This window comes from Nuphar pumila, chromosome 12 (assembly GCF_984573655.1).
Source record: "Nuphar pumila chromosome 12, dmNupPumi1.hap1.1, whole genome shotgun sequence".
Classification (NCBI taxonomy): Eukaryota; Viridiplantae; Streptophyta; class Magnoliopsida; order Nymphaeales; family Nymphaeaceae; genus Nuphar; species Nuphar pumila.
The window spans coordinates 36,834,933-36,858,105 of NC_143260.1; the positions used below are offsets into that span (position 1 = coordinate 36,834,933).

At 37.7% G+C, this 23,173-nt stretch overlaps 2 protein-coding genes across 2 annotated transcripts; one reads left to right on the forward strand and one right to left on the reverse strand.

Moving 5' to 3' along the window:
* The first annotated feature begins 1,221 nt into the window (after nucleotides 1-1,221).
* LOC149820706 (alkaline ceramidase-like) lies at nucleotides 1,222-6,300 on the forward strand. The gene is made up of 3 exons (XM_089983305.1): nucleotides 1,222-1,361; nucleotides 1,501-1,789; nucleotides 5,540-6,300. The coding sequence occupies exons 2-3, from the start codon at nucleotides 1,533-1,535 to the stop codon at nucleotides 6,051-6,053; spliced, it is 771 nt and encodes a 256-aa protein (XP_089839431.1). The 5' UTR covers nucleotides 1,222-1,361; nucleotides 1,501-1,532; the 3' UTR covers nucleotides 6,054-6,300.
* Nucleotides 6,301-7,613: 1,313 nt separating this feature from the next.
* On the reverse strand, nucleotides 7,614-22,914 carry LOC149820707 (NADH dehydrogenase [ubiquinone] 1 alpha subcomplex subunit 8-B-like). The gene is made up of 2 exons (XM_089983669.1): nucleotides 22,704-22,914; nucleotides 7,614-7,854 (listed from the first exon to the last, which is right to left on the reverse strand). Exons 1-2 carry the CDS (start codon nucleotides 22,904-22,906, stop codon nucleotides 7,719-7,721), a joined length of 339 nt encoding a protein of 112 aa, XP_089839795.1. The 5' UTR covers nucleotides 22,907-22,914; the 3' UTR covers nucleotides 7,614-7,718.
* Between the last annotated feature and the right edge of the window lie 259 nt (nucleotides 22,915-23,173).

A 23,173-nucleotide genomic window follows, 5' to 3' on the forward strand; every position in this document is an offset into this window, starting at 1 on the left:
GGATTTTGGTGACTCTCACTGCATAAAAACAAGTGAGCAAGAATATTTGCAAGCTGGGAAAACACACGGCGGCCTTTGGCGACCACTAACTCTATTTTGTTTTTCCTGTTTCTTTTTTCTTTAATGTATTTAGGGAACACCCTAGAGCAGGCACTTGGATTCCTATGTTCATTGGATTTTCGGTGGCCGTCAACAGAGGGTGTCAATAATCGAAAAACAAAAGCTGGCTATTATCTAAACCCCTTTCTCCTTAATATTTTTTTCCTTTTATATATATATATACACTGTAAAAGTAAATGTTATATTTTTTTTCCAGTTTTCACTAATTGTGCTATTCGGGTTACTCGGGTCGGTTATCGTGTCTATGTTATCGAGTCGACCTGTTTAATAAATGGGTCATCGTGTCGTATCGACCGGACCTGTTTATTAAACGAGTTAATCGTGTCGGGTCGGGTTACCCGTTTAATAAATGGGTTGTGTTCGTGTTTGCCACATCCGACCCGTTTAATAAATAAGTCGTGTTCGTGTTGATGTATTCTGACCTGCCGACCCAACCCGATTGCCACCCCTAGATGTGCATGCTTGATTTTGTGAGAATGACTTTTTTATCATCCCATTCCAACACAAAGTTAGGTTTTTATAAGATTAAAAAATCAACAGTTTACAATTTTAAAAAATAATCAATGCTTAATTTTCTCTCTCAAAAAAACATGATCTAAGTGTGATTTCCTAATAAATCGAGCATGCATAACACATCTATAGGGTTAGATTTTTAATAATGATAGGTGCTTAATGAGTTTTTCAGGTTTGTTTCATTTTATTTTTAAACAGTGACCGTACATATGTGATATATGTAAAGCTCTTGAAGTGTTCGATTTCTTACACATGAGTGAGTTTTTATAAAGTTCAAAAAATCAACGGTCCAAAAACTTTGTAAAATTTTGTGGCTCCAAATATCATTTTTTTTTTATTAAAAACACATGATCCGACCATGCCCAACACATTTTATGGCGTAAGAACTTCGAAAAAAACATCCGAAGTAGCAGAAAAACCAATTAAGCACATATCATTAAGCACCTGTACTATATATATATATATATGTATACAGTAGAGCTTAGTGCTTGCATTGGGTATAGGTTTTTTATTGTATTTTTAAATTTTGACCTATCCATCAAAAATTGACAAAAACGAAGGGGCATCACTGTCATCTGTCGCCGTTCACATTTTTTCCCCTTCGACCCTCTCCCGCCTCTCCCCCTTTCCTCTAACCCTAACGGAGAGCCCCCACGGACGATTCGCGCGATCCGCTGCCGGAGACTGATCGCCGGCCACGGGAATAAGGAGATCGGACCCGCACGGAGGTGGGTTTTCGACTCTTTCGCTTTCTCTCACTTCCTCTAACTCGAAACACTCAACGAATCGATCTATTAGGCCAAAAAGGTCGGTTAGTGTTTCTTATAATCGATTTTTATGAGCTACCCGTCTCTTTTTCCGATCCAGATGGGTTGAAAATCTCAAAAAATCGCGGAAAAATGGCGGACCAGGCGGCTTCTAGCTTCTGGGGCCCGGTCACGTCCACCACAGAGTGGTGCGAGAAGAACTACACCCACTCTTCCTACATTGCCGAGTTCTACAATACGGTATCGAACACACCGTGCATCCTTCTTGCGTTCGTGGGGCTCGTCAACGCGTTGAGGCAGAGATTCGAGAAGAGATTTAGCGTTCTTCATCTGTCGAACATGATTCTTGCGATCGGAAGCATGTTGTTCCACGCCACATTGCAGCATGTGTAAGTTTCCCGCTTCGTTTGGGTATCTTTTGAGGCTAAATCTTGGTGCCCTTTTAATTACAGCTAAAGAGTTTGGTGAATTTGGGGATATTGATGGGTGCTTCCTTTTTTGTTTTTGTTTTTCTTGTGTGTGTTTTGGTCGTTCTTCTAGCTTAATTATTGCGTGCATATTGGTGTTTGTTATTTAATCGGGTGATTGCCGAATGATAGTATTTTCTTGTTTATTTCTCTATTTTTAGCTTTTTCTTGGTGGATTCTTTGTTGGTGACGTTGGCGGATGATCTTTTGCTATCTTTTTCTGTAGTGATGTGATATGTGTTACCTATTTTTGTAATTCATGACTTATGTTATTGAAATCGTGGGCTGTCCTCTTATGCCTCAAATTCATAGGCTTATGTTGACCATTATGCCTGATTCATTCAAAAGGTTTTTAACCACGGTCCACCTTTCCTCTTCTTCCCACTTCTTTTGGCTCATTCTACTTTCTGTCTCAATCCATGCTTGTCAATTGTTAAATAATACTCAGTTTTTCTGTTTTATTTGTTTTTTTCTTTTTTTTGATAATGTCTCGCTGTCTTCAACATTGTGATATTGGCATGGTTGGTCACGACCTTTACTTGTTGCATATAAGGGTTGGAGAGCATTTCTCTGTTTTGTGCTCCGTGTTGAATTTTATAGTCTCATACCTGATTCTGCCTTGTACTATTAAAGGTGACTCTTGGTTTTATTTCGAATAGAAAGTTCATAATTTTGGGCCTTGCAGAGGGCTGAACAAGCTGAATTGGGTTCTTCTGCTGTCACTTATCTGGTTAGAATAAGGAGAAAGCTTCAAACCTCACCTGCTTGAGTTTGGCACACCTGCATGTATGGATGTATGTCTCCCATGTGTGTGTATACATGCATACTTTCTGGTTTCCTTGAGGAGGTGCCATATTCTCTGGCAGTCCCATTGACTTTTAGATATTTTCATTGAATGTTTTGTTGATTCGATCATACAGATGATAATCTCCATGGTCTTTTTGGTGAACAATGTGCTTACAGTAGAAGGTTTTAATGTGTTTACAGGTTTTTAAAAGGGTCTAAAATTCAACTGCCCATGTTGCACTGAAGCTTCACCAAAAAGTTCAAGTTTACATTGAAAAAATTAAATGTAGGACATTTTTATTAATAAAAAAATCATGGCTAATGCATCTGCAGTCCTGCTTGCGTATATAGTACCTATAAACATGACTTTTCACTAGAAAACGGTACTCTCGAGAAGTGGTGAGGTTGTTTTTTCCTGCACCATTATTGTATTGTTCAAAGCTTACTCATGATGTTGGAAAGATTACATTGCTTCGGTCATATCCCTCCCACGAAAGTTGGAAATGTGTCCATCTCTCAAAACCTAAAATCCTTATAGATCTTCAGCTTCTAGTTTTAAGGAACTTGTTGATTTGTCATAGTTATGCATTTTAGTTTGCTTATTTTCTCCTCCAATAGCTTATATATTCAACATTTGAAGGTTAGGGATCTTGTCTTTAGGAGAGAGAGCATCTAATTATTGAAATTATTACATCAGGCATTGTAAACTTTAATTGCTTTATGCCCCTTTAGGAAATAGAGTCATCATCATTATTGCTATCATCATCCATATCGTGCACTGAATTTGTGCTTTGATTCTAAGGGTGAAATCTTCATATGGACAATCGATTGGTAGTAATATCCAAAATACTAAATATTGCTGATGAACAATGTGTGTTACTTAACATAAAAATTATGATTAATCCCTTGATGCTTATACAGGAAATGAGATTTAACATCTAGTATCTTCTGTCAAGTATGATCGATTGTTCATTTGTCTGGAAATGATTGTACAAAGTTAAATTAAAAGCAGACAGAGAATTGCAGACATCCTAGTGAACTTTACCGTTGAAGGGCATTGTTAAGGGTGGCCTCTATATTCATATCATTGGCATATTAATGATTGTCTGACATGGTTTAATTCTCCTAGGCTTAATAATTTCAATTAAGTTTAATGATTCATTTGCTAGGATGGAAAAAATCAGCAGCTTATATTTCATGAGGATAAGTATGGTTTAGAAATAACCCATATTGTCATGTTGGTTCTAAGGTCAACCTATCTTAACATATGCCCAGTGTGTGTGCCTAAGGATTTATCTTTGTTTGAGGATTGTGGCCATGTAATCTGCTGATGTACTTGCAGTTGGAAGAAAATTCTTGATCACACGATTCAATCTGATTCTAGTTTCAGAAATCATTGACTTGACTGTATTATTCTGCTTGATTTGCATTAGCTTTTTGTTATTTGATATAAGGTAGAGACAGAGTTGCTAGACATCTACCCCCAAAGTGGCATAACTCTTTAAGCTTCAATTGTGTTCATTATCATAAATTTGGTACTATGCCTATCACCTGAAATATTGGCAAATATTTGCAAGTCAGAAATGTTAGAGGGGGTAGTTGTGTCTGTCTGGTACTTATCCTCTTTAAATATGCTCAAGCTAATTTTTGTTGGCAGTGAAATATTTATGTTGCACATTGTACTTTCCGATAAATCGTTCTTGTGTCTTGGTTTTCACCAGCCATGGTTGCATAGGATAGATGATAGATACTAGGTGTAAAATACTGGTGAAGGCATTGATTGTGATGCTCTTGTTCTTCAATTAACTCTCTTGCAAATTAGGATGTCTATATGACTGTTGTTATCATATGTATAGTAGTTTTTTATCTTTTCAAAAGGGTTGTGAACTTGTACAATGAGATCATACAGTAGTTTTGTTTTGACATTATCCTGGCAAAATTTTCATCATCTGGAGTCTCAATTGGATAATTCATTATTTTCTTCGTGTAATGACAGCAAAAAGTTCTCTATTTCGGAGTTGTCCTGGCAAAATTTGATGCACCTGAAGTTTGAATTTGTATTTTTAGTCGTTTTTTTTGCACTGGGGATGTCTACAGTTTTTGCCCTTGCTTTTGTAGAGTTCTATTATCATGTGCTCACTAGTGGTGGTGTTCTTATGATGCCATTCATGCAACTTTTTCTAAGGCTAGTGACTATGGAGAAATTTATGCTCGAAGTAAATGTTTTTGTGAACTTTAGCAATAGATTGTCATCTTCTATTAGAGACACCTTTCTTCATTAGAATCCCTAATCGGCTCTTTTCAACTTTCCCTTATCTGAAATACCTAACCAACCAGTTATTGGTTCACCAGGTTCATCACTGTATGCAGCAACCTGCAATCGATACCCAATGTACCTGGATGTTAATTACTGAAATGATCCTAACCTAGTATTCAAGTTTTTGTGTCCTTTGCAATGTTCAACCTATGATTAAATGTGACCCTGGGTAAGGTACATGATGAGTTTCAGGGTACCATGACCCTGGTCCAGTATATAGCATTGGCCTGACGTACACCTCTGCCGAATGTCTTCATGGCAATTGTTGGCAAAAGAATTGATCTTTATCCTGCTTTAAAAAACTTAAATTTGCTGGAATTTGACATCAGTCCATATTATGTATTTATTTGATCTTATTATTTAATTTACCTGCATTTTAAGATGCCTTCTTATTTAGTTAAGTACTCCTTATTCATACATTGACATTTGATGTGCAACCATCCTGGGTTGCCACCCCTTTGTGTGTCTATCCTTGTTGCAGTTCTGGATTATAATTGCACTTCTGTTTCTAGTTTAGTCCAAGTATATAACTTTTGCCGTCACCTGATGATTTGAAACTATATCTTCAGACAACAGCAGAGTGATGAGACGCCCATGGTGTGGGAGATGTTGCTTTACTTATATGTCCTTTATTCTCCAGATTGGCACTACAGAAGCACAATGCCAACCTTCCTTTTTATTTACGGTGTTGCCTTTGCCATATTCCATTCGCTGTTGCGGTTCGATATAGGTTTTAAAGTGCACTATGTATTCGTCTGCCTACTGTGCATTCCTCGGGTGTACAAGTATTACATACATACAAAAGAATTACCGGCAAAGCGGCTGGCCCATCTGTACCTGGTAACATTAGGCCTGGGGAGCTTATGTTGGCTGGTTGATCGCGCCTTCTGCAAGGAAATTTCGACATGGTACATCCATCTACAGGGTCATGCACTGTGGCATCTCTTTATGGGCTTCAATTCTTATTTTGCAAACACGTTCTTGATGTTCTGCCGTGCGCAGCAACGGGGTTGGAACCCCCAAGTGTGCTACTTTTTGGGACTCCTCCCCTATGTCAAAATCAGCAAACCCAAGACACAGTGATTGTGAGGAGGATCAAACCTCGGATTCTTACTAAAGTTTTGGGATTAATGTTTTCTTATTTATTTTCCCCTTTCCCTTTTGGTCGTCTTTTTGGCAAGCAAGCGGATTTTCCTCTGCAAGTGGGTGTAAGGAAGCTGAATATTTACATGGTTCATTGTTCATTTTAGGTTTCCCTGTAAGCTACTGCTGCTTGTGCTGTATCATATTATTATAATGTTTTTAATTTGCAGGGATTGAATTTTTTTTCCTTGCTGCCTTAGAGCATGGTTAACTATAAATCTTTTCAATTCCTTGTTAGTTTGACAGTCTATATTTCTCTTATTGCAGCTAAGAGACACTCGATTAAGCACAGTGATTTTGTATCACTTATTGCGTGGCAAAATAACTGTCCCAAACTAGGCCTGCTTGGCTGTGAGGGATAGGGCAAGCTCCCAGAAGCCACCAGCAAGTTCTTTGTCTGGTCGGATCATTAAAGAGATGCCTGCTTTCTTCGTTTCCTCTGAGCTGGGTCTTAAACTTTGAGTGCCTTCTTATATTGCAAAAGAAGCAGAAGTTAGGGAGGATAACCAACCTTAGCCCGTGTTTGTTTTGCAGGACTAAAGCGGTCCTGCACAGGACTTGTTCTGCATTTGGAATGCAGGGTCCCAGTGGTGACTGCCATGTCCCCCGCCTTTATTTTTAAAGAGGGGGTGACTGAACAAGTGAGTTCCATCTCCAGGGGTGTGACGCATGAGTTCTAGGTAAACACTGCCGAGTGTGTCTGGGTGGCATTTGTTCAGAGAATCAAACGCTCCTATAATAGAGCAGAAATAATTGGAACAAATATCTTGAACGATGCAACCAATAATTACCTCGTGTTACGTGTGCGTGTGTGTGTGTGTGTGTGAGAGAGAGAGAGAGAGAGAGATCCCAAATGATAGAAGATAGAGCCATGATGTTTCACTCTACAGCGTCGGACGAAACATATGAGACTGATGAAGCCTTGTGTTAAAGATGTTTATGGGACTGATGAAGCCTTGTGTTAAAGATGCTTATGGGACTGATGAAGTCGATTATATTTCCATTTTCTCAGCAAACGCTAAATGTGGGAAATCAATTGTATGGGTCAACAGTGATTTTGTGACCCATGACAAACCTCCACCATTCAACCTGTCACTATACTTAATCTTACAACTACTTTCAAATTTAAGTTTCGGTTACTGGGCCATATGTGACTTCAAATCAAATTTGATTTGGAGTTGCATAAATGAGAAAGCAATTTTTCTTTGTAAAGACAAATGAGAGTCCATTTCCTATCACTTTCTGATGCTTGCTTAGCCAATTCCAATGAGATTCAATCTCTCATTTGCATGAGTCCAAATCTTATGAGACAACCAAAATGCTCTAAGAGGAAATATTAGTTGTCAAAGACTTCCTTTTTCCAAACCTACGACTAAGCAAAAAAAAATGGTCAAACTTTTCCACATTAAGGATTATGAATCACAACTTTTGCCATCTTGCAGAATATCTCAAATACTAAAACTTTATGTTGCCTGTCCAAAAAAAAAAAACTTGATGTGCCAACTGCATTGGTGCGACTTATACCAAAATTTATTGCAACAGCACAAAGTTGAAAGAAGGCGAGATGACATGTTTATGAAGTTTCCCTATTGAAACAGTCCTTGATCATTCAGCCAAAGGGCAAGCATTTTCAAATTTTTGCTGTTCTTTGCGGCAAAATTCAAACTCATTTGTATGGTAATACATGCAACTCGCATATGCATCCATCTCCTGCGGGCACTTTTCATGAAGCACTTTCAGCCTGAAAAATGAAGCTTGTCAAGTGATGCATCTGGATATCTGGTTGGAATAAATTGAGTCCTAAATTAACCAAGAAGAAGAAAGGCTAAACAACTCGGAACTAATTCAGGCAGAAAAATGCAAAAGCAACTGTGGTCACAGAGCTTGTAAGCCATTTCAAAGCTTCATATTGGACCTTCAACAAAAAATGATACAGTAAAATCAGCTGCTTTTTTTTTTAAAGAAATAAAATGAACTGCTTTAACATGCAGAAATGACCTGCTAAAATTTTCATGAACTAAATACACGATCATGCTCTTTTTTTAACTACACTTCCCATTTCCACATCATCTTGTCCAACAATGGTCTAAAAATTGCTATATTAGGCTATCTGAAAAAAAAGAATTGCTATATTGACAATCAATCTCAAAATGGATAGAGTTACATTGTTTTCTGTCCCCAGTCCTGAGAGCTGATTAATAAATTTAGGTAGCTACAAGTTTATCAGAGTTCTCTTGTACTAAAAGAAAATAGAAAATAGGAATAGGGATGGTCGTCAATTCACGTTTCCCAATGTGAGAACGGGTGGTAAGCATTCTATTTTATATTTCCAATATTGACCTATGTCACCTGGGTATGGGTGCGGGTTCAGAGGGTACGACATGGCAATTCCAAAAAATGTGGGTACGGGGACATGACTATATATATATATATTAAATATCACATAAATACAAAATAAATTCAAAATAAACTAAATATATATGATATATCTAAAATATATATTATATACTGAAATATATAGTTATAAACTGAAAATATAATTATAAATTATAAAGTGAATACAAACTTGTATGTACGGAGGGTAAAATGGTGTGTCCAGGTGTTGAAGCGTGTTGACATGGGTATGGAGGGAAAAATGGAGTGTCCATGTAACATAGATATTGATTGATTACAACATTGCTCTCATGTATATACAAAGGGTACATGATAGATGAGGGATAATAAAGGAATACATGAAAGTAAATCAAATACACAGGCCACACGTTTATAAAGTAACACCACAATCGACCCATGTCTGAATCACACTAGATCTGGATGGATCCAGATCCAAAGGACAACCCTAATCATGTCTCAATAGCCTCCCTCAAGTTGCATATGGCCTTCACCGTGAACAACTTGTTCTTTAGATACCAAAATCTCTACACTATTAAGCCCTTTGTAATAAATCTGCTATCTGATTTTATGTTCCCACAAAATTTGCCTCTAATTTTTCAACTTCAATCTTCAGACTGATGAAATGTTGGTCAATCTAAATATGCTTCGTCCTACCATGTTGAACTGGATTCAATGATATTTTGATGGAACTTTGATTATCACAAAACAATGTTGACCTTGGCACTTTTCTCCTAGCTCAATCAAAAGGCATCTTATCCAAGTCAACTCTGATGTGGATGTTGTCATAACCCTGTACTCAGCTTTAATACTTGACCTGACATTTCCTTCCGACTACTCCAAGATATCAAATTTCTGCCAATGTAAACACAATAGCTTGCATCAAAATATACCATTTGCATTAATGTATCCTCTCCTTATGATCTTCTCTTATTTAGCAATCAATTTCTTGTTGTACCCTTCAAGTACTTGATATTCTTTTTGTTGCATTCATGTGATTAACCCTTGGCTCATGTATGATTTGAGACACTTCATTCACAACATATACAATATCAACTTTGGTAAACGTGAGGTATTGAAGCATACCCACTATACTTCTATATTCAGTTGGATCACCATATAATTCCCCTCTTGTACTACTCAATCTTTGATGTATCCGACTCAATGTGGAAACCAGCTTACAATCTTTCATACATGTTTTAGCAATGAGGTCCATAGTATACTTATGCTAAGTCATGATAAAACCACCATCTTGGGTTCTATTTACCTCTACCCCCAAGAAATACATCAACTTCCCAAGATCTTTCATCTAAAATTTTATAGCAAGGAAAGCCTTAACTTTTTAATATGCTCTTCTGCATTCTCTGTCACAATGATGGCATCAACATAAATAAGTAATAAAGTCATCATTCCTTTCTTTCTATGAATAAAAAGTGAATGATCAAGTGGAAATCGTTGAAAATCGTGATTCTAAATTTTCGAAAAAACTTTCAAACCAAGATCTGCAAAAGTGATAGAACCTTGGGGATATAAGATTTGGTATACATGAATAAATAAGAATAGGAATGGAGTAGGGATTGTTATTAGTCGTGAGTTTATAGATAATGTAGTTGAGGTCCCTAGGAAGGGTGATAGGATTTTACTTATTAAATTAATATTAGGTACGGATATTAATATTATTAGTGTTTATGCAACTCAAGTAGGTTTAGATGATTCCATTAAGCGTCAATTTTGGAAAGATTTAGATGGAGTAGTACAAGGGATATCTTATGGAAAAAAGCTTTTCATCGGCGGTGACCTTAATGGACATGTAGGCCATTAGTAGGGATGGATTTGAGAGTATCCATGGAGGCTATGGTATAGGAGAACGAAACGAAAGTGGAGAAAGGATTTTAGATTTTGGTTTGTCCTATGACATGATCTTAGCAAACACTTGGTTTAGGAAGATGGAGTCTCACCTAGTAACATTTAAAAGTGGGGTTAATACGAGTCAGATAGATTTTTTCCTACTTAGAAAGAGATATAGGGGTTGTTGCATCGATTGTAAGGTTATATTGAGAGAAAATGCAACTACACAACATAGAGTCTAAATTTTAGATCTTAGAATTAGAAAATGCCACAAAAGGGATAGACATAGGATAAATCCTAGAATTAAGTAGTGGGCACTGAAAGGAGCTAAACAAGGAATGTTTGTAGAGCAGGTAGTTAAGGAAGCTGATTGGTGTCTCGAGGAGGATTTAGAATCAATGTGGAATAAGATAGTGGGTGGCATGAGAAAGGTGGCTAATGAGGTATTGGGTGAGTCTAAAGGCGGTGCACCGCTAGGTAAGGATACATCATGATGGAATGAGGATGTCAAATTAGCTATTAAGGTTAAAAGAGAGTGTTATAGAAATCTAAGTAAGAGTCGTGATAATGAGAATTTGAAGAAGTATATGATAGCAAAGAAGCTAAAAAAGTAGTTCAAAACGCGAGGGATAAGGTATATAAGGAGGTTTATGACAAGTTGGATACTAAAGAGGGCGAGAAGGATATTTATAGGCTTGCAAAGATGAGAGATAGGAAATCGAGGGATCTGGGTATGGTTAGATGTATCAAAGATGAAACACAAAGGGTTTTAGTCAAAGATGAGGAGATTAAGGAAAGATGGAAAAATTATTTTAATAAGTTATTTAATGGAAATCATGCTCAGGATCTTGGAGACTTCTCCATTCCTTTTCATGAAATGAATCGTGACTTCATGCGCAAGGTTCAAAAGAAAGAAATTGCAGAGGCTTTGAAGAAAATGAAATAAAAAAGGGCAGTTGGCCCAAATGGTATACCTATAGAGGCTTGGAAATGCTTGGGTGAGAAAGGTTTAAAATGGTTGACAAATCCTTTTAGCAAGATTTGACGGACATATAAGATGCCTAATGAGTGGAGGAAGAGTACTTTGATGCCTCTATATAAGAATAAGGGTGATATACAAGATTGCACAAACTATCGTGGTATAAAACTCATGAGTCATACTATGAAACTTTGGAAGAGGGTGATTGAGTATAGGTTGAGAAAGGTTGTCATGATATTAGAGAATCAATTTGGTTTTATGCCTGAAAGATCAACTATGGAAGCTATACATCTTCTTAGACAAAAAACAAAAATTTTCATAAATTTATTCAATTTTTTGTCTACTTTATAAATTTTATTCTTTTCCCCTTTCAAGTTAAGGGATAAACCTGAACCTCGACATTCGAGGTATTCTTCTTTCCCCTTCAGGATAAGGGATAATCCAGAAAACGCCGACAATCATTTTTGCTCCAATTCTCAAGTATCTTAGAATGTCGGTCTCCTTTCCAACTCTTAGTCGGAAAGTCCACTGCTCGTGCTGGCCCATTTCAAAACCCAGTGCTCATACTGGGGCTTTTTTTTTTGAAAAATCCAGTGCTCATACTGGTATGCCTAGCGCTCGTGCTAGTGTCTAGTTGATTGATCAAGTTAGCCCTCCAGGTTCGGTCTTTGCACTAACCATTCATCAAGATTCAAAGTTTCAATTTCAATTTTGACCTTTGGATCACCCAATTCTCAATTTCAAGCCTTCAGGTTACAATTTCATCAAATGTCTATCATTGTCAAGCCTTCGGGTTACAATTTCATCAATATCTCTCATCTTTCAAGCCTTTGGGTTACAAATTTATCAATATCTATCATTTCAAGCCTTCGGGTTACAATTTCAGCAAAGTCTATCATTTTCAAGCCTTCAGGTTACAACTTCATCAATGTATATCAAGTTCAAGCCTTCAGGTTACAATTTCATCAAATATCCATCATTTTCAAGCCTTCGGGTCACAACTCTATCAATGTCAATCATTCTTACCATTTCAAATCCTGCTTTCGAGCTGGTCGAACAATCAAAATCCTGCTTTCGAGCTGGTCGAACAAAAAATCCTGCTTTCGAGCTGGTCGAGCAATCAAAATCCTGATTTCGAGCTGGTCGGTCAATCAAAATCCTGCTTTCGAGCTGGTCGAACAAAAAATCCTGCTTTCGAGCTGGTCGAGCAATCAAAATCCTACTTTCGAGCTGGTCGAACAAAAAATCCTGCTTTCTAGCTGGTCGAGCAATCAAAATCCTGCTTTCGAGCTGGTACTTTCAAAAATCCTGCTTTCGAGCTGGTACTTCCAAAAATCCTGCTTTCGAGCTGGTCGAACAATCAAAATCCTGCTTTCGAGCCGGTCGAACAACAAAATCCTGCTTTCGAGCTGGTCGAACAATCAAAACCCCGCTTTCGAGCTGGTCGAACAATCAAAATCCTACTTTCGAGCTGGTCGAACAAAAAATCCTGCTTTCGAGCTGGTACTTCCAAAAATCCTGCTTTCGAGTCGGTCAAACAAAATCCTGCTTTCGAGCTGGTCGAACAATCAAATCCTGCTTTCGAGCTGGTACTTTCATCAAAATCCTGCTTTCGAGCTGGTCGAACAATCAAATCCTACTTTCGAGCTGGTACTTTCATCAAAATCCTGCTTTCGAGCTGGTCGGTCAATCAAAATCCTGCTTTCGAGCTGGTCGAATAATCAAAATTCTGCTTTCGCGCTGGTCGAACAAAAAAAAAATCCTGCTTTCGAGATGGTCGAACAATCAAAATCCTGCTTTTGAGTTGGTACTTCCAAAAAAATCCTGCTTTCGAGCTGGTGCTTCCGAAAAATCCTGCTTTCGAGCTGGTCAAACATCAAAATCCTGCTTTCAAGCTGGTAACTCCAAAAAAAAATCCTGCTTTCAAGCTGGTACTTCCAAAAAATCCTGCTTTCGAGCTGGTCGGTCAAACAAATCCTGCTTTCGAGCCGGTCGAACAATCAAAATCCTGCTTTCGAGCTGGTCGAACAAAAAAATCCTGTTTTAGAGCTGGTACTTCCAAAAAATCCTGCTTTCGAGCTGGTCGGTCAAACAAATCCTGCTTTCGAGCTGGTACTTATTGAGAGATATAGAGAGAGGAACAAAGATTTGCATATGGTTTTTATTGATTTGGAGAAGGCATACGATAGAGTACCTAGGGATGTTCTCTGGTGGACAATGATGAAAAAAGGTGTTTCTCTCAAGTACATTAGTATAATTAAAGATATGTACGAAGGAGTAGTAACCAATGTCCACACTTGTGGAGGGGTGACGACCAATTTTCTTATAACGGTTGGGTTACATCAAGGATCTGCATTAAACCCTTTCCTATTTGCTATAGTGACGGATGAGCTTACGAGATCAATTCAAGAAAATGTGTCGTGGTGTATGTTGTTTGCTGATGATATTGTTTTGATAGATGAGTCTAGAGTTGGGGTTAATGCTAAGTTAGAATTATAGAGACAGACATTGGAAGCAAGAGGTTTTAAGTAAGAGTAAGACAGAATATATGGAATGTCGGTTTAGTAAGCAACAAAGTAGTGATGGAAGTGTAGTGAAGCTTGGTGAGCAAGAAATACCGATGGATGACTGTTTCAAATATTTGGGATCTTTCATTCAAAAGTATGGAGAAATTGATGGAGATGTAAATCATAGGATAAAGGTTGGGTGGATGAAATGGAAAAGTGCAACTGAAGTGTTGTACGATCGTAGAATGCCATTGCGGTTGAAGGAAAAGTTTTATAGGACGACAATTAGGCCCGCTTTACTATATGGTACGAAATGTTGGGCTGCCAAGAGACATCATATTCAAAAAATGAGTGCAGCGAAGATGCGTATGCTTAGATGGATGTGTGGAAATACAATAAAAGATAAGATTCAAAACGAGGAGATACGTAAGAAGGTAGGCGTTGCATCCATTGAAAATAAGATGAGAGAGAATCGTTTACGGTGGTTTGGACATATTCGGCGAAGGCCTAATGATGCTCCAGTTAGAAGGATGGAGAAATGAAAAAGTATATTAGTTAAAAGAGGTCAAGGTAGGCCTAAGAAGACTTGGATGGAGATGATAGGAAATGATATGAATGCTTTGAACCTCACCGAGGACATGGCATTGGATAGAAATGATTGGAGGAGAAGGATTCATGTGAAAGACCCAGAATGATTTTCTTTTTTGGTTCATATCGCCGACCCTAATTGTTTTGGGATGAAGGCATAGTTGTTGTTGTTTCAAACCAAGATCTAGAGGCTTGCTTCAAAACATATATTGCTCTCTTTAGTTGGCACACATGTGATCTCAGATCTTCAACATTGTATCCTGCGGGCTGCTCCATATACACTTCTTTCAAGTTACTATGTAAGAACACATTATTCACATCTAATTGAATTAGAAACCAATGGTAGTCAACTACAACAGACAAAATCAATTTGATGGTGCACATCTTCATAACAGAGGGATGGATGTCTCATCATAATCTAGGCCCTACTCTTGAATATAACCTTTTGCCACAAGCCCAATTATGTATCTTTCTATTGAGCCATCAGGTTTATACTTTATCATATAAATCCATTTCGATTTAATCACATTCTTCTCTTTAGGCCTTGGCACTATCTCCCATGTTTAACACTCACAAAGAGTTTTTATCTCATTATTCATAGCTTCCACCCATCTCTTATTTTTGGCAACTTGATTAGATGACTCGGGCTCGTCATGCTTAGTTATCTTAGTTAAGAATAGTTGATCTATGAAAAAGTTGTCATAACTTACCCATCTTTCTATCGGGTGTCGAATCATAACTAATCTCCATGGCTCAATAGTACTATTTTCAGCATACTAAACCTCTTGGACTGTTGGTCATGTCTTTGAAATTTTTTATCTGCGATATATTGCACCTTGTACCTTTGAAATTCAGCTATGAGCTGATCAATAGCGTCTTGTTGTCCAGCTCAATATTCTCAGCAAGTGGCTGCAACCCTATGTTTGGTTCAAAAGACTTCCCTATTTTCCTCCTGTGAAAGTTGTCCGGAATTAGAAGTGCAAACAACTTTGCATTAAGCCCATGACTAATAAGACTCTTTTTGGACAACATATTTAACCACAACTCGTTTATCCATATAGCTAGACACATTTATAAACAACACATTTTGTGATATCGGACCGCATCTTTCTAAAGGATCGTAACAATGATACCCATTATAATCATCTACATATCCAACAAATCTACATACATGAGCCTTTCCATCAAACTGGGTTCTCAAAGTTTTGTCTATATGAACATAACAAGTGTAACCCCATGAATTCAATTCATCATAGTCCGGATTTTTTCCATATAACATAAAGAATGGTGACTTGTTTTCTGGACTTTTTGTTGGTAACCTGTTTATCACAAATACAGCAAAATGGAAAGCATATGTTCATAAGAGGCATGTTACTCACATAAATCATAGCGAGACTACTCTCCACAATATGGCGATGGTTTCTTTCTGCAATGCCATTTTGTTGAGGTGCAAATGAACAAGATATTCTGTGATTAATTCCATTATCATGCGAAAAATCAATGAATTCCTTTCAACATAACTTTTCACCCCTGTCACATTGAAAATTGAGAATATAAAAAAAAAATTGATTCTTGACAAAGACACGGAATCTACAAAATATACTAAAAACTTCATACTTATGTTTCATAAAATAAAGCTATGAATAACGAGTAAAGTCAACAAAGATAACATAATATCTGCTTTTAGAAATCGAATTCTTGGGTGTTGAATCCCAAACATCTGGATAGATAATTTCAAAAGGTCCTAAGGTATTATTATTATTAGATAAAGAGAAAGGCAATACATGTCTCTTACACACTTGACGGCTAGAACATAAAGAACCTTCAAACATCATATCTAAACTGGACATGGGAATCAAACGACTAGAAACAAGTCTCTCAACAAAAGACCTACTACAATGAGCTACACAGCTATGTCATATTTCAGGCTTATTGGACCCGAACACTAAAAACATAAACAAAAAAAGATGATAGCAGAAACTCCAACTTTGGCAGCTTGAACATTTTCTTCATGAGAAGATCCTTCACATAAACATAATTGGGGGTAAATATGATGCTAAAATTAGTATCATCTACAAGTTTAGAAATAGAAATCAAGTTTTTTTTAATATTGAAAACATAAAGAACATTTGACAAGGAAAGAAACTTAGAGTTAGACATGAGAATAGAAATTTGTCCAACATGTGATATGAGGTGTCAAGTTTCATCACCAGCTATAACATTGATTTCACCATGATAAGGAATCAATTCATAAAACTTACCTACATTACTTTTGATATGATTTGTTTCACCAGAATCGATATATCATTTCCCTTGCTCGTTCTGCTTTAAATTCAATCTGGTAAGTGCTGCTAACAACATATTTTGTCCAAAGTAATGTTGGTGGGAGTCTTAGTTCCACTTGGTTGTGCCTTTTGTTTCCCTTGATTTGCACTTTTTTGCTTCCTTTGAGCCATATTCGCTTTTGAGTTATACCTGGGGTCATCCTTATACCAACAATTTTCTTTTATGTGCCTAGGTTTTTTTTACAAAAATAACAAGTAGGAATACCCACCAAAAGAGGTGTATTTGGGGTAGGCAATAAACCACGTCCACCTGTATTATTTTTTCTACAGCCCCTACCCTCCACGAAAACTACGACCTCTTCAACGACAGGATCTCGTGAAAAGAACATCATGAGAATCCCCTTGACCCTTGCTCACATTATCAAACAACCCTTTAAGTGGCATCTCATAGTTTAATAACTTTGGCCTCAAATTCTCAAAAGTTGGAAGGGAGTCAAGACATGACAGGGTCGTGGCAAGAATATAAAAATATGAACCTAACCCGTTAAAGGTTTACAACACTTTATTTTTATCTGAAACCTTACATCCGATAAGAGCAAGTTGATTAGTTATGCTTTTCACCTTATTCAGATAGTCCATGATACTCCTGTTATTGTCCATCTTTAAATTCCTCTCGCTTCAAGTACATGACCCTAGACTCCGATATCTGAGAATAAGTCTGGGCCAGGTACATCCACAACTGAAAAGTTATGCAATCATCAAGTATGCCAATCAACACCTGAGAAAGAGTGGAGGTGATGCAGGCGCTTGATGCTTTTTCATCTAACTGGCAAATTCCAGATTCCTAATCTGCTTTGTTATAATTACTTGCCCTTTCTCATCTTTATCCTCTAGTACAATAAACTCCGGAGAGACCAAGACAGACCCATCCATATGCCCTGATAGATCTTGACTCCTAATAAAAGGAGTAATTTGCCTTTTTCATATCAAAAAGTTAGAATTGTTGAGCTCTTCTGAAACTAACTGAGAAAAGAAAAGCATAGGAGATTTGGGGAAGACAACCGGAGACCAAAATCCATGACAAGAACAGAATAATAAATGACAGAAAGGGAAGAAAAGGACAAATAGGAATAACACAGAAATAAAGACAAAATAGATAACTTATAACGTATGCAGGGAAAATAAAAAAGGTAATCAAAAGAAGGGTGACCGATAAGAAAGGGAACATATAAAGAAAAAAGGGGTAACATATGTAGGATAAAATGGAAAGATGATCAGAAAAAATGGTGACCCACTCCGTGCAAACACCAACTCTCAAACAATAAAAGAGACCATAAGTAACTTGGATGTTTTTTTTTTGTAGAACTTTCACAAACAAGAGATCTCAAATTCAAGTAACCAATTCTATGCTTGAGACATAAAGTTTGATTTGATGGTGCACAGGCTCAAATATACATGTTGAAGCATATGGGTGTGGGTCACAAGATAAAGGCCAATGAATATTCTGCACTATATTAGAAGAGAAAATTCAGGTAGAGACAAGAAGAGAACCAGATTTGATTTATATTTCAGATCAGATCTGATTTACCAAAAGATATAGGAAAATCAGATCTTATATAACAGATTAGAATATGAAACAATGAGACAAGACAGAAAACCAGATGTTGATCAGGAAACAGCCAGTGAACAGGAAAAGTATGAGAAAAGAGATTAAGAAAAGGTAGAGAGGAAAGATTCAGGAGAAAAGCACTTCATGGTCTATTTGCTACCTTAGAGAGGTCCCATCAATCGATCTGGCACTCTAATACCATAATAGATTTAGGTATCTACAAGTTTATTAGAGTTCTCTTGCACTAGAAGAAAAGAAGAGAGAATAGGAATAGGGCTGGCCTTCAATTCATGTTTCCCAATGTGGGAACATGTGGTATGCTTTCTATTTTATATTTCCAATATTGAATGATTACAACATTTCCCCCATGTATATACAAAGGGTACATGACTGATGAGGGGAAACAAAGGAACACATGAAAGTAAATCAAATACACAGCCCACACATTTATAAAGTAGCACCACAATGAACCCAGATCTGAATCAGACTGGATCTGGATGGATCCAGATCCAAAAGGACATCCCTAATCACGGCTCAATACTGATACTATAAAAACAGCCCCAGCGGCATGTTTCAGTGAACATCTACTGAATGTGTAACTGGTCCAAACTAATGAAACTGCTGTTAAATATTCCAGTCCTTCCCACCAATGGACAAAAAAGAAGCAATGATGCATACATAAATAAATAAAACCCGCTTATAGCATTTTAGAAAGGATGGCATGATCCCCTAATCTGCTGCACCTAATTCATGAAATATCTGAACCTTTCCAACTGTTTTGTTTGTATAACAGGATTTGAGCTTGGATCTGAATATGTAAAAGCCTTGCATCTTCCTGAACCCCATAAAAGATTTTTTGTTTCATTCACCCAGGGAGCCCAATGAGCCAAAAATAGGGCTGCACAACGAGCCGAGCTAGCTCCAGCTCAGCTCGAGCTCGACTCATTTAAACCCGACTCGGACGAGTCCGAGTAAGTAAACGAGCCAAGCTTGTTCAGGCATTCAAGCTTGATTAAGCTCGATTGGCCCGATTAAGCTCGTCTAGTTGTGTCATATGGCGACTAATTTTAGGATATGTTACATATGTATCATTTTTGTTGACTTATAATCATAAAACCTTCTTTTAGCTAAGTGGGTAACGTGTATACCTTATATGAGTGAGGTCTTGGGTTCAAATCCTGCCCTCTATGCATTTGATTTTTTTTAAATGTAAGTTAATGCGGCTCGAGCCGAGCCAAGCCAGGCTCGAGGTACACAAGTTTTCAAGCTCGGCTCAATTCGAGCTGAGCTTTTTGAGCCTAAGCTCGGCTCGTGTGCACCCCTAGCCACAAATATTTGGCCTGAAGGAATTAATTCTTCATTGTTGCAGGTTCCAATCTAGCCAAGCAAGGTGAAGCAATCTTCCAAAATAGTCACATGATCAGAATGCGTGCCAAACTGTTTTCCCACTCACCTCACACAAGTAACACTAACTTGAAGGCAGAAACCACAACGCAATCACACAAGTAACACTAACTTGAAGAAAAAATTGGATTGAAACTAGGTGATGCCAATAAAACCAGGTGATGACTTCAAAATGGGAGAGGTTTTATTGGCATCACCTAGTTTCAATCCAATTTTGTCTTTGTCATGTAAGGTTCTGCACCAGCCTTTCCATATTCCCAAGTATTTGGAGCTAGTTGGAGTCAGTCCCATTGAAAAAGTGACCTTGAACTCTGTGTTTATTCCTAATTAGGAGCGACCAACAATTGTTAGCAGAGGACAACACCTCCCATTTAATCATAAAGTCTTTGTTTAGGGGAGAAAACCTTCTAATTCTGAGGCCCCGATGATCAAGAGGAAATATAATGTTGCACCATTTTACCAAGTGCATCTTTTTCCCTTTACCCACACCTTGCAAAAGGAAGGTCACAAAAACTTTCTCCATCCTCTTTTCAGTTTTCGATAGAAGAAGCAATAAGGAAAACAAGTAGGATAAATGTTTAAAATGTCTTAATAAGGTAATTCTGCCTGTCAAATAAAGATATCTACCAATCCAAAGCTAAAATCTCTTCTTTGCTCTATCTTCCGTAGTATTTCTTGAGATGCCTGAAGACTGAAGAGATAGGCAGTATTTGGAAGATCTCACAGGAGATACACATTCATGCTGGAACAACAGGTTTCTCCCTATCCAAAGAATGCAACATGGGGACCAGACCATAACCCCTGCGCAATAATGCTTTCCTAGACAATCAAGATACAAAAGAATAGGGTATACTCTTTTTTAAATTACATTGACCGAGACAAGTTTTTTTATGAGAAGAGACCGAGACAAGTTGAAGTTGCACAGATTATTTGAATAGTTCCTACAATCAACTAGGGAGAAAATATGGAATGGACACTGGGTAATAATTCCATATTGATCTAAACCAACCTGTATGCTCCCATTTTTATTTAGATTCCAGTTACAAGCAGACATGCACTGCAATGTGCCTCTCCATGGGAATCTAGCAACCATGTCTGTAAAGATGATTGGTGATTTGATAGCATAAGCAATAAGGCTAATCTAAAAATGATGAGGTTTCACTTAGCACAATTAACAGAGGTGAGAGATGTCTGCAAACAACTCTTGATGGCATTCTGGACTATATTCTCAAAAGAATGGGCACAATTAAAACAGGTGCAAGGTGGATTTTTACTCCTGAGCTGTCACATAGGTGTGGGTGTGGATGCAGGAGTGGATACGGGTGCGGATGCGGCAATGCAGAACTTTAAAAAAACTTGCATGAAGGGGGTACGGGGAGAATATATATATATATATATATATATATATATATATATATATATATATATATATATATATATATATATATATTAAATAAAATTGGACTTGGTTAGGGTTAACTGAATCTACTTTTGGGACAGAAATGGACCTTGGTGTGGTTTGACTTCACCTGCCACAAAGGAAGCCGTGTCCAAGTGTTGCACCCGCATGGGTGCGCGTGTGACGCGGGTGCGTTACCCTGTTAGAAGAGTCGGTGTTACATAGCTCCTGAGGAAACATGCAAGATGTTTCCAAACTACTCTTGATGGTTGAACCCATCATCTAACTAGACAATATCAAATACTCGATGGATACATGATAGAAGCATATTCTTGATGAGATTATATTCTTTCAAACTAAGTTTGCCTCAAGACTCGTTTCTTAATAATGAATCACTAATAGTAATAAAAGAATAGTTGGCAACTGAATAGCCAACTCAATGTTCAAATCCTCTTGGATGGCAAGCCTCTGTTCAAGAATCTTCCAATGCTTGGCATTTTTGGTATTTCTCAAGATTGCTTTCCAGATGTTGTTCACACTGTACACAAGTCTAAGGCCATACACAGACATCTTCCTCTGGAGCGTGTACTATCTCATGGGCATTCTTCATCTCCATGTTGTACAACAAACCAGATTAAATTGATGAAGCTGTAATGCAGTTGAATATGTATTCTAATACCAAATTGGCAACAGCTGTAGGTACCCCATACATCTCCATGATGCACGTATGCAGTTAGTAATCTCCCAGGTTAAAACAAAAATGTCAATCACGACGACTTACATTTGACTGATAGATAGGACCCTATCAAAACGACTTCAAAAACAAATAATCATTCTACTGACCCCCATTATAATTCCAACCATTTTCCCTGTGAGGGATTCATATATAATCAAAGAAACAAACCATAATCAGATTAAAGAGGAAAAAGAGAACACCAATCAACAAAAAGCAAGAAGCCCATTCGATGAGCGCAAAACAATGCAGTTGAATGGGGGTTTCTATAGCTTTCTCGTAGCTGACATCAGTACCCAATTAACAGTGCAATTTCGCAATCCATACAAGACAAAGCTTTTCCATGACTGAAGTGCACGTAATGATCGATGAAAAGGACTACAAGAGCAAACCAAGATATTCTAACAACATTGCAGATTAGACGCGAAGTACTTACTTGAATCCCCAAATGCCAACCAATCATTCTACCATTTTTTCACATCCTCCAGATATACAAAAAGAAGAGAAGAAAATAAAAGAAAACAATAAAGAAAATCAGTCAACAAATTTTTTCTGCAGTCACTACTCAAAGACCACCACAAAGAGACGACAGATATACGTTCCTCGACACCAAAACCACCATCTGAGAAACACCACCATCTCAAATTCGAAAGAAAAGAAAAACCCAAATGCAAGAAGAAGAAACACATCGAGTAACAAATCATAAGCAACAAAATGCAGATGAAAAAAAAACAACAAAAAGGGTGCGGGAGAAAGAAAGAAGGAAAAGGGAACCACCCAAAGAGAGGAGAAGCAAGAGATAGATAGATAGATAGAGAGAGAGGGAGAGAGAGAGGGAGAGACTCACAGGGAGAGGACGCAGCGGGTGACCTGCTGACCCTTGTCGAGGCACTTCTCTGGGTTGGGGTCCTTCTTCTTGCAGGCGAGGAAGGCGCGGTTCTCCTCCCTGCAACGTGTCGCTATGTGCTTCGACGCCGCCATCAACACCGCCGACGTCGGGATCGGCTCCCCTCCCGCGTTCACCACAGAGCTCGATCTCTCTCCCCCCATCTCTCTCTCTGAAGAAGAAGATGATGATATCGGATTTCTTGTTTTTATTGTTCATTTCTGAGTGGTGCGACTCCGAAGTTACGTATGGGTCAAGACACAGATCACAGGGACACGAGATTATGGTGGAGTGTCTATGATGACACGAGAGGGCGCGCTCAGTCACACTGATACGTACAGACAATATATTTTATTGTTTTTTAATATTTTATGTTAATGTAATTGTATATTTTTAACATTAAAATAAAAAATATTTTTTATTGATTAAAA